Raw genomic sequence first — 12791 nt, 5'->3', positions numbered from 1 at the left:
GAAAACGGGTGGCTAGTTCGTTTTGGTATCTATGGGTATTTTTTTGGCCTACTATTTTGGGAATTGAGTGGGTTGCTAAATGAGCAAGCTTTTGTATGGTATTATAGAAATTGAGCTATAATTAATGTGTTTTGTATGGGTATCCCACCCAAGCCAAGTAATTTTTGGGTTCATAATCAATGGGTATCCCACATTTCATATGGGACGCATTGTTCTTAAAATTAAGAAACCAATTAATGTTACAGAATCCACATATTTTGCCAAATCAATGCTAATAATGGTATTAACTCATCAACCTTCAGTGGATGAGGACAAACAATATTTGGCAATCTCGTGTACTAAAGAAAAGAATTCTCAATAAATATCGCTGTACAGGTGTGACTCGTGAAAAATCTAATCCGTATACCAGCTTGCGTTAAAGAATCATAAGCAACTAAACTCTGCTACAAAACTCCTAGTCACTCGATGAGAGTGCACACTATATATAGTCGCGAAAAAAATGGGCATCAAGAAACGAGCACAGCGGCACGGCAGCACCATAATTCCACACAATATGATGCTCAAGCATAGATAAGCCTCTCAAATACCAGAGAACAACCGTCTCTGAGCTCATCACAAGCATAAAACAATGCTTGAAATTAGTGCGTACCAGCTCTCCCGCAGGCTTTCAGTAACAGTTTGATTCCCAACCAAATCAACCTTTTTTTTGGGTTGCCTTTTATCCCTGGATACACTTGATGGAATGCTGCTACATGACAAAGTCTCTGACACTATACCATTTCAAGAAGTCTTGGATTGACAACTTGATTGTTCTACCTCATCCGAAGGCAGCTTCAACTCCTTTTCCTTAAGGCGCCGCTTATTTGATTGGTTGCGAAGGAAGCACGCAAGACTGAAAGAGTACAGACGTCAGCATCGTTATTGCCTTCCTACCCATTGTTGCAGTGTTCAAGGGGAGCAATGATCATTTCCATATCATGTTTTTTATGACTATTACGCGAAAAGCTAGCAAGAGCAATGTCATCAGTTTCGCAGTCACCAGATTGATCAGTCCTCACAGGTTGACGAGGGTCAATGGCCCTAAAATAAATCGTATCTAGTCCGTCGAGCTTCTCACACGATTCCATTTGGGGAGCAAGACTGGTGAGAACTTCTGGCAACTGGAGGTTTTCTGTTCTTCAATTTCTTATCGAGAAAAGACGAAAGTGTAATGTCATCATCATCATCTGGTGTTTGGTTAATTTGCTTTGAAGAATTTTTGGCTCTACATTTTGAAATTTTAGGGCCATCTTGCTGATCATGAGCAAACTGAATTTCCTGGCATTCTTTGGATAATACAGGTCTTCTTTTCCTTTTGTGGATCTGCTTCAGAATACTATCCCCCTTTTTTGAAGTGACTGTGTCTAAAACTGGGTCCTGACCTCCCTCCTGATCCATATTTCTCAATTCCATACTTTGAAGGTGCTTTGCTAATCCATTGTGATGTTCAGCCGATTCTATACATGCTTTCCTTCTTGTTCGCAGTTTAGGCGTCTTCTTCCCAGAAGCATCATCCCCACGAGGCATGCCAATCTCTTCACCACTCGTCACCATCAATGATGTTGAATCCTGACGAACTGAAGGACCATTGATCTCTTCTGTACAATCAATAGTTTCGGATAACAAGGACATTCCAGAAGACGCCATACCACTTTGTTCTTGACCTGATTTAACATGCAATCTTTTTCTAGAATACTGTTTCCAGGACACCATGGTCTTATTTGAAGTGACATTCTTCCCATCACAGGTCCTCCTGATAATACCACCATCGGTTGTCCCTAATTCCAGACTTTCAGAGGGAAATAGGAGGTTTGGTCTCTCTCCATCTGGTTCTAAAGATTTACCCCTTTCTGAACGTCGTTTGAGAAACCTTCTCTTCTCAACATGATCAACTACTTCACCTCCGCCAGTCATTGGTTGGGGATTACAGTTCTTCATTTTTTCATTTGAAGTGGCATTATGGGCATCAAAGATCTCAACTTCATTGTCATTGATGGTCCCTGGGACTTCTTCGGAACAAATTTGAGCTTCTTTTCTAAGCCTCTTGGATTTAATATTCTTTGAAACATTGCTGCACTCAATCAAAAGATAAACCATAAGTATAGAGCTGACAAACAATATGTGTAATGGCCCCAATTTTCTATGTTACCATGTCAAAAATAGAATAATAATAATAGTGTCTAGTCATGCCTGTAATATAATTAAGAGATATACTAGTGCATATCTAAATATAAAGAACAATAATAAAATGATAATTAACTGCATTGAAAATGACGATTAATTGCCAACATCTTAATAATTGTTGCTGTATAGAAACGGCGATATTTATTTGAACACCCTTAAGGCAAAACGGGATAGCAATGAGAACATGAGATATGGGCTTTGAAAGGTGTTCAAATGCATGATACTAAGAATTGAATCACTAAGACATGTTCCATTATGAAAGCACATAATATTCATATATAGAGTTATATGGTTTTTAATGCGGACATACACACGAAGACAAAGATTTGAGAACGATGCATAGGCGTTTGGGGCCTGCACCAGATATGTACAAAGATGGTTAAGTCGTGACCTTACAGAGCCTACTTGTTTAGTGCCTTTAGGAGTCTTGGTAGATACAACTCACAGGTTAGTGCCTTCAGGTGTAGAGATATAGACACGTATACATCACAGAGAATTGAGAGCCCACTAGGCATAGTTGAGGATCTGTTATGCACTTATGCTAGACTATTTCTAAATTTTGACAAACTAATTATATATTAAGGATTTAAAGCAATAACTGATATGTTGATCTTATGATGTTTTACGCAGAGCATTCAAAATTCTTCTTATTTACATCCAAAGTAAGACTTACATAATGTAATATTTAGAGAGATTGCTACTTATAAAAGTGTAATTAAGCATCTGTAATTAGTGGAGATTTATATTCTCTATATACTCATCCTGCTGATAATTTAACATTTTTGCAGATGAAGGGAAGATTCAGGAGGCTTGGACAAGGACTTTAGCAGGTGTTGGAGAATTAGAACTACCAGTATTAGTAGTTTGTGTTATTATTACTTTTAACTGGTTTATATCGACTTTCTAATCTATAGCCTGTATAATTGTGGAGCGGATTAACTAGATAGATCCTCAGCTGTGTTATGGATTTTAGATTTTGATGTGAAGATACCGCTAGAGTTTAATTTAGATTATTATTAAATTGTGGATTTTAAAAATGTTACGGACACAGGTGAACCACAGGGCTTACAGGGATGCTTACACAAGTCACAAGTGGATAGGACCACGTGTCAGCATTTCCTGGCCGTGTCACATCAGGGAAAAAATGGGCATCACAAAATAGATTTCTTTGCATTACCACACCATTTAAAATTTTAAAAACTTGTCTATGCTACACAAGGAGCTAGTGACAGGAATAGGAGTTACCAAGCTGCTACATCCTTTTCTTTGTTAGGGGCTACATCCTTTTCTTTGTTAGGGGCTGACTTCTTTCTGCACAGAGTGGGTACATGAAATAAGAACAAGTATAGCATTTGCTAATATAGCTAGTGACAGGAATAGGAGTTACCGAGCTGCTACATCCTTTTCTTTGTTAGGGGCTGACTTCTCTCTGCACGGAATGGGTACATCAAATCAGAACAAGTACAGCATTTGCTAATATCAAAATATTTGAAGGAAGAAAATAATACCTTAATTTCCTTTTATGTTGCCTTGGCTGATTCACATTCTCAGATTCAGGAACTCCACAAATCCTTGGCAACTGAATAAAATCATTGGGACCAAGTGCAGGACGCTCCGACTCCCGATCAACAAAGTTGCCAATAAGAGCAGCTTTCTGTATCCTTCTTGCTTGTTGGAGCCGAAGCACTTCATCTGGAACTAACACCTTCCATCTCCTGGTCGCAGAAGGATAAACAAAGAATAAAATTGATATTGTTTAAGACTGTATACAATCTCTGGAATTAAATTGATGTAGTTTGATACTGATACTTCATCAGGAAAAAATTTGCATTCACATAAAAGTCCATAAAAACAAAGAATAAACCACAAAAGTGACCATAAAAAGTTGATGTAGTTTGAGATTATATATGATCAGTTTGAGATTGTATATGATCAGTTTGAGATCCAAAACATCGTACCTCAAGCACTGGTTGTCAGTCCTTGAAGGTAAACATGCAGCAACCTTAGACCAGCAATATCCATTTTCAGCAGCAGCTGCTTTCAACTTTGAATCCTCTTCTTCAGTCCATTTACCGCGATTTACAGAAGGGTCCAAAGTATTCACCCATCTACCAAAAGAATAAGCAGTTAAATTTCTGTCACTTATCCAGCATCATAATGAAAAATAAGATCATTCTCCGTACCTTTCTCTACATTGCACCTGAGTACGACCATGCACAAACTTAGCAATTTTGTTCCAATTTTTTTGTCCAAAAATCATTGCAGCAACCGTTAAGCGCTTGTCTTCATCTGGCGCCCACCTCCCCACCTTCTGTCTGCCAGGGTGAAGGGACTTTTTCCATCTGCATACAACAATCAGTAACTAAAAAAATTAAAAGCAGTAATCTATTTCAAACAATTTTAATGCAGTCACAATAAAATAATGGAGAATCATATCTGTAAGTCAATAACCCACGTATATACGCTTTTTGGTTGATCATACGGAAACTAAAATGTACGGCGTCATAACTAAATGGAAAATAACTAATTACAACACTGGTTTGGAAGATTAACATTAAAAGATAGTTTGTATCACAAGTTTCTTGCCCAATTAGAGTTTTTCACCAGCAGAGTACATAGTAATAACCCACTCATTTCCACTTAAGAACAACAAATGTATTATCAATATAGTCAAAAGTTAAAATGAATGGAACAACGAGGAATTCATCCTCGATAGCCTTTGTCTGATAAGAAAAGGACGAAGAAAAATACGGGTGAAAGATGTGATATATTTTGTATTCAACTATATTTGGAAAACACAAAGATTAAAAATGATCCAGACAAACTTTGAGATAACAGATAACTACTAACCTATTGGAGCATTGAGTACCAAAGCGACCTTCTAAAGTAGAAGCTACAGACTGCCAATTACTCTCACCAAAAGCTTCTACAGCACTTCGAAGTCGAGCATCCTCTTCCTTGGTCCACTCCTTTTTTAATATACAAGCATTTAAACTTCTTTGGAAACGGACCAGGCACTGGTATGGGGTCCTGTTTGTCCTGAGTGATACTGCAATATCGAACCAGTTTGTGATCCCCTTCTCTTGGACAGTATACAGAAGAAGCTTATCCTCTTTTGCAGTCCATTGATTGCGATTGATTAAGGGATCTTCAAAGTTCAACCATCTACAGGGATTATCAAAAATCCATTACAATAAGGTTGATGCTGGCATGGTAATTTTGGTTCAAGAATAAGAGAATTGTATCAGAAGATCTGTGATAGTCAATTTAAGATAATTGTTTCGACTTTCGTTGATAGACATTACATTCATTGGGAAAAAAATGTAAACAACTCCAGTGCAGAAGGCTCCAGCAGTGGGCAGGGTTTAGTAGGATAGGCAAGATATATGCAGCCCCACTTCCATTCATTGGTATCACCCAAAAACAAGTTAACCTTGCACTTATATTCAAATTTGAGAACGATATAAGTATTTGTAGACTTGTAGTAGCAAAACTAAAAAACATCTGTAAAGCTTCCAGACTGAAAAGGAACATGCTTCGTCAAAAAAAAAAAATATACATATATACATATATATATATATATATATATATAGCAGAGTACTGCATTGTGAAGGACAGAAACAAAAGGAATAACCCAGAAGTCTAATAAAGTGCCAATAAGTAGAACATAGGACAACCCAATCACTGGTTTTGAAAGATGTACTGTTCAACTGTTTGACAGACTGACCAGATAGGGAAGGCAAATTATAATTAGACAGCATGCTTGAAGCACCTCCAGATGCCAACAATACAAGTGGAGCTAGTATTTTCCATTTACTACTGGATCCAACTCCAAAGTACTTCTCAAATAAAACTATGGAGCAAAGTATACCAGGGTCCAGACAGAGTGATTGTGCGAGCTCCATAGTAAAATCTTCTCCTTGGTTTGCACCTCCTCAGTGCCCCTGTTCTGAAAAAAATAGCTTCCCCAAAACAAATAAAAAAACCTTCCTCCTGGCATATCGCATACTTAAATAAGTACTAGGCAATCCTCCAATATTATAGCACTCCGTTTGACCGATCCTAATGTCACCACCCAGTAGCTTAGTTATTGAGTGAATATTTAGTTTCTCTCGTGACACCAATTTTAAATGTATACGGATTCATTATTTTAAAATTTGGTGGGGAGTGAAAAACACTATTAAAACAACCTACATCAATAAGAAAGCACATAAAAGTTGAAGGTAATGGAAGGTTGCAATAAGTATTTACCTTGCTTCACATTCAGCACCGGAACGACCCACAACATACAAGGAAGCCAACTCATCCCAGTTAACTTTGGGAAGAAATTCCCTAATTTGTTCCGGTGTAATTTCAAAATCTCTAATAGATGCAAGAATGCCATCGAAACCATTTGCAGTTCCAGAATATCCCTCTGAACCACTGTAGAAGCAAGTCCGTCAATAAATGTCTGCTAAAGAAACATTAAAACGAAAGGACTAAAATAAAACAGTCTCCATAATCTCCGTAATCAGAAGAATTAACCACCTTTCAGAAGAAAATTAATTGTTTCTCCAAAAAGGCTTCTCTGGCCAGAAAAGCACATGCAGACTTATTTCACACCCCACAAAAGATTAAAAAAAAAAATTATGTTTTCTTCACCTTTTATAAGTAACGTAGACTAAAAATTTATAAAATACAATTTTTTGAATGACTACATTTAAAATAATAATTGGCTCCTATAATTAGTTTGAAAAAAAAGAGCCTTGATTCTGCCAAATGTGATTCTTCATGAACAGTAGCCCACAATTGATTTACACACAAATCCCCTTAATGCCAACTGTATTAACATCTACACAAATATTCCCTAAAAAATTATGGCGCATTTGGCCTGAGATTTTAAAAACTTGCTAGCTCAAAACTAAATATGTAAATTTTTTAATCGGGATAAGACACACCCATCTATTTCAATTACGTAGACTTTAACAATAGAATTAGGAAAGGGGGAACAGACAAAGGAAAGCGAAGCACTCCACGTGTAAATATCTCTGTCATTACATTGAAAGACAGAGTGCACTAACTTGACCTGTTTGGTCTCAAAATGTCAAAATGGCATTGATGGAAGGGTCAAGTGCGTCTAAGGACCTTAAAGCAAGCAATGGTGGATATAGCCACTGTGAATAGGGGCAATCCCCCCCACCCCCCTCAATTTTATCCTCAGTAACCCATTCAATTTATATTTTATTGATTTTTCCCCTTAAAATGTGCAATCTTTAAGGCTTGCTCCCCCCCCCCCTCTCCCCCATGGAAATTCTGCACTATACCCCTACTGTATTCATCTAGCTTAATATACATAAGTTTGAAGCCCCTGAGTGCTAAATCTGCCGCTGAAAGCAAGAGTGCAAGACTACGCGTCTTGTAGTCTACTCCATAAATGGTTATGCCCTCTTTCTTTTTTTTCAGGCTTAAAATTTTATTTAATACTCAAACAAGAAAAGAGAAGAAGACAAGGCTCACAGCCGGTAAGATCCTTGCAGTAGCCTCATCATTCTTCAGCATGAATTCAAGCAGATATTCCCCCCAACGACTAGTAAAAGCATACCTCAATAAGTCTTCTGAAACTTGAAGCACCAATTTCTGAAATTGTTGTCTTATCCCCTTCACGAGATTTTCTTTCTCTGCCTCTGTCCATTTATTTCGGTGCAATGAAATTGGAAAGTTCGTCAATGCAACTCTGTAGCTAGCAACATGAGAATTCTCCACTGGGCCAAAGTGAGTAGCAGAGACTTTTTTATAATTAACCTGCAGAAATAAAATATGACCTTAATATAGATAAATCCACTGAAACATCTCTCTCTCTCTCGCGTATACATATTGTTATTCTGAACACACACAACAAATATATGTATATAAATTAAGGAAATGAACTGCATGCTGAAGCGTTTCTTCATTTTTCTTTCTCCTATACGCCTTTTCTTTTTAATGCTTCATTTTACTCAATGACCTTCTGCACTAAATATTTTATCTAAAATTTGTTACGATACCTTGTTATTCACCAAAAATTCCCTTTAGATTTTGCTGTTATAAATACATTTAGAAATACATTTTTGTTTAGTAAGACAAGATATATTTGAGTTGATAAAAACTTTTGTGAGAGTTCGCTTCTTGTTCAGTGCAACCGTGGAGTCCCAAGAAGAAAAATAACTTTTTTATGGTTAAAGTTTTATTAAAGCGGCAAGCGGGTGCAACCCAGAGAGCTACAAGGAGGCTGGGAACAAAGCCTCAAGCATATTACTACTGTGAGAGGAACAGTACTATACTCTTCTATCTATTCTCTTCCTCCACTCTGTCAGGCAACCTCACAAGTCACTGCCAGCCCATCCAAGACACTGTAGCAACAGGGAGGAGAATTTCTGAAGAGAGAAAATAAGTGAATGGAGAACAGGGCCCAAGTAAGTAAATTTCCCAAATATTTTGGAAGGTTTGCAGGGTTTTCTAAGAATGTTCCTTGATCAGCAGAGTTTGAGTGTTTGTGTTTTTCGTTTCACTTTCACCTGCACTCTGTAAAATATAAGTTAGAAAAAAAGAAGAAGAGGAAAACCTATGAATTAGCGAGGAACAGAAAGCAGGGATGGCCTCTGCATCTATGGTGGGGGTGGGATGGGGGGAGTGTCTGATACCTGCCCAGTATGGGGTGGGGATGGGACTACAGTCAAATCTGATGCAGCAAAGAATCAGAAAAGGAAGGAGAAGGATAAAAAAAAACAATAAAAGCAGTTGCCCTAGGACGATATATAGGTTGACACAACCGAACCAAAAGAGAGTAAGCAAAAAACGAGAAGGTGGTGAAGCACAAGGGAGAGGCAAGAGGAACTTACCAGGAGAAAGATACTAAGAGAGAAAAAAAAAAAAAAAAGAGGATAGAAGAGGAGAGACTGAGGAAGAAAGAGAGAGGAACAACGCAGCCAGGGCAGGAAATGGAGAACCTCATCAAAAAGAACTAGGAAGACAGGCTTTTGACAAGCAAGCAGAAGGAAGCCCCTCAGCTGGAGACTATGGAGACAGTTTCTGGCTAATGCAGGTATCCCTTGCAGACAAAGGAAATGTGCCGAAAAAACGACCAAAGTATACAAAGAAGTCTAAAGCAGCTCACCATTAACAAACAACATCATAGTTCCATGGCCCTCAACAACCTTGACCTCCAATACTGTACCCTGCACTGAAATACTTTTCATTGATCAACCATTTATATTTTCTTTCCCAGATTATGTACAATGATTTTTTTGATGGACTAAGAAAACAATGGTTGAGAAACTCAATTTCAGTAATGAATTGAGTAGGTATGGTGTATAATGAGGAAATTCAGAAGGACTAATACACCTAAGAAATGAAAACAAATAAGCGTCCATAACCTAAAGCGATGAATAAAATGTAAACCATATATTATTACTCATATTATTAGTTATTACCTTTGAATCACGTGCTGAAATCAGTTGGAAACGAGGATCCTTTCTCTGGGACAAAGCTTGCCCTGTTATTTTTTTGCAAGCAGCTTGGAAGTCTTTGAGGATTTTAACACGCTCCCTCAGTTTTTTGTTCTCCTCAAGTCTTGCTTCAATCTGAGTCAACTTAGCGCGCAAAAACTTCTGGCATGACCTGTTCTTCTTAATTGCATCAATAAACACCTGTGCAGACCTTGGGAAGCTAGAATTTCTCAATGGCAACATAGAAAACTTACAAGCATCTGATTGATGCTGGTCCATGGAACCAAACAGCTGTATCTCCTTGCCATCACCAGATAGTTGGGTGGCATCACCACCTTCTACTAAATCTTTATTTTCTTCACAAGCATGCCTTTCATCAACAATGGAATAGTTCAAAGTTTCATTCTTGGAGGCTTTGCCTGGTACATGGATATGCTCCTGGTTCTGTAAGAAATCTTCTTTTCTGTTCTCTAATGAACCTACATTAACATATTTGAAGAACTTTACAAGTAAATAAATGGCATGAGGATGTACACACAGAGACTAAAAAATGACACCGAAAACCATGGAAATAATTGTCACAGAACTCTTTCAGACTCAAGAAAAATGTCACCTGTGAAGGGGGAAAAAAAAAAAAACCTTGAAATCACTAACAATGGGAATAAAACAACTGAAATTAAATGTCGAATACTTTCAAGTTCCTACTCTCAACCATAAATTTAAGCCATTACCGACATCCGCACATGGTTTAGCCATAAAATTCAATAGCGTGAGCACGAAACTATCCAAAATTACTACTGAGAGCAAATTCGAATTGAAATTACATATAATCTGTTTGTTAAAATAACGAAAAGAAGAATAGACTTCAATAAAGCTTACCGGTATTGTAGACCTCAAAACGCCTCTGAACTGCTCGTAGAGTCTCAAAATCGTCGTCCTCCAAATCCTCTTGATCCAGAAACGGATGAATAGCACATAAAGGCTTCAAGGAAAGCGGTTCGTACGAATCCGCCGCCCCAGAAAACCGATCCTTTATACTGCGCACCAATTGAAAATCTTCGTCGCTGTCAGATTCCGAAGCCTCCGCGGCACCTCCGCCAATAGGTTTAACGGCCGATACGGCGGCGGCGGTAGACGGCGAACTACTCATACTGCCTTGGAAGTCATTGAAATTACCGGGAGTTGTACCAGTAAGGATACAGGCTTGCCTTAGGGCTTCCAAGTCTTTGTCCATAACGTCATCGTCGCTGTCACTGAACTCCTCGCCGGAGACCGGCGAGGGAGCCATTGTACCAGGGAAGCGTTTCCTTTTGTTGTGTGCGTTTGTTTGGCCTAAGATTTTACACAAGAATTTTCAAGAAGAATGCGGTGGCCATGAAAACCCGCTCTGCTACTTATTTTGCGCTTTCTAGTTTGATGGGCTGAACCTGGCCCAAAATGATAGAATGTTTTCGTCTCTGGCCCATTAAGAAGCAAACACGGCCCAGTCCACCTCGACAACTATAAAACTCAAAAATCATTCTTAAATTAAGAAGATAATTTAGAACATTTATTGAGGATCTAGGCGTAATACATGTAACCCTTTTTTGTGACTAAAATTAAAATATTCAATCCTCTTTCTTTTTTTTTGTTAATCTAAAATGAAACCATATAAGTTATCCGATACAGACAAACTCTCATATGATGATAGGGCAAGTTACGTCAAAACTCAACGTGTAACCACAATCATATTGCTCTCATTGAGGATCGAACTCAAGACCCCCTTAAGTCCATACGATTTGGGCCCAAATTTGAGAGAACAAAAATGATAAATATCCCAATGATAACAATCCCAAAACATTATGTATTTCAATGAGCCTCTTGCTATAATGTCATCACACCAATGTGCATCACACACTATTGGAATGGCTATAACCGGAATCCCTAGCATTGTTGTTTAGAGAATCATCAACTAGGCTATATTCAATCCCCGTTTATAGAATTATCAGGAAATTAAGTAAACAATATCTTTTGGATATAAAATAATTAATATTGTAGAGACCTAATGAAAATCTATTCCTTAAAACAATTATCCAACACTTATGATACGTCACAACAAATTAGTAAGTCTTATCTATAAATATAATTTATTTTAATTTGATAACCTTATGATATATTGTTTTAATTTTAATAGAAAACTATTCTATTGTTTCAACCAATAGAGTTACAAATATATAATAATTATTTTAATATATAAATAAAAATATGGGTTATGGATATATCACACAACATCAAAGGTCTAGCTAGTTGATATATTAAAATCCAATCCAAAAACATTTACTAAACTTAGTGTTGGAATTAAACTAAATCTCTTTCCCATGGAAAATGCATATAAATAGGACCTCCCATACATATTGAACTTCACAACCCTAATCATTTTACTTGTGAATTCATTTTACTTCAAAATGATGAACAAGTCATTTGCCATTGCTTTGTTCATCCTCTTGTGCACCACCAAAACCCTAGCAACAGCAAGGCAGCTTGTTGTTGATTCTCACGAGGCCACTCCACCTCCACCACCGCCACCGGCCAACGGATGGCCGTTGTTTCCGTTCTTCCGGCTGCCTTCCATTCCATGGCTAGGACCCTTCGACCCATCTCACCTACAGAAATGCTCATCAACATTCTATGCTGAACAAGAATGCTCAGGAGAAGTCTACAACTCATATTGGAATAACAACGTTTCTGTTAGTGCAAAATGCTGTGATTTCCTTAATGATCTAGGAAGGGAGTGCAAATCTACCATTCTCTTTGGATTCAATAGTCCTTTCTTCACTAATTGGTTGGAGGATTATTGTAAACACAAATCGAAACATTCCCCGCCGCATCATCATCACCACGGTTGATCGAGGATTCCAGCGATTAGATGGTAGGGTTTGGATCATCTCATGATAGTTAGTTTAGGAGTGGTTAGTAGTTTATTTGTGATTAGTGAATAAAGAGGATGAATGTCCTTTTGTTTTAGGTTTTTTTTTTTAGTTTGTAATTAATTAGTTTTTAATAAAGAGATGATCAATTTGTTATTTACTATTCCTTCAATATATATCCGTATAAATATATATCCGT

General features: G+C 37.6%; 1 protein-coding gene across 1 annotated transcript; it reads right to left on the bottom strand.

The window, feature by feature from the left end:
- Window positions 1-255: 255 nt before the first annotated feature.
- Window positions 256-11031, bottom strand: LOC119986746. The gene is made up of 11 exons (XM_038831429.1): window positions 10566-11031; window positions 9672-10165; window positions 7805-8004; window positions 6475-6645; window positions 5074-5388; window positions 4407-4565; window positions 4182-4331; window positions 3732-3938; window positions 3611-3652; window positions 3469-3534; window positions 256-2110 (listed from the first exon to the last, which is right to left on the bottom strand). The coding sequence occupies exons 1-11, from the start codon at window positions 10972-10974 to the stop codon at window positions 1114-1116; spliced, it is 3210 nt and encodes a 1069-aa protein (XP_038687357.1). The 5' UTR covers window positions 10975-11031; the 3' UTR covers window positions 256-1113.
- Between the last annotated feature and the right edge of the window lie 1760 nt (window positions 11032-12791).

This window comes from Tripterygium wilfordii, chromosome 20 (genome assembly GCF_013401445.1).
Source record: "Tripterygium wilfordii isolate XIE 37 chromosome 20, ASM1340144v1, whole genome shotgun sequence".
NCBI lineage: Eukaryota > Viridiplantae > Streptophyta > Magnoliopsida > Celastrales > Celastraceae > Tripterygium > Tripterygium wilfordii.
The sequence above is the reverse complement of the archived record's forward strand: the minus strand, read 5'-3'. Positions and strand labels throughout refer to the sequence as shown.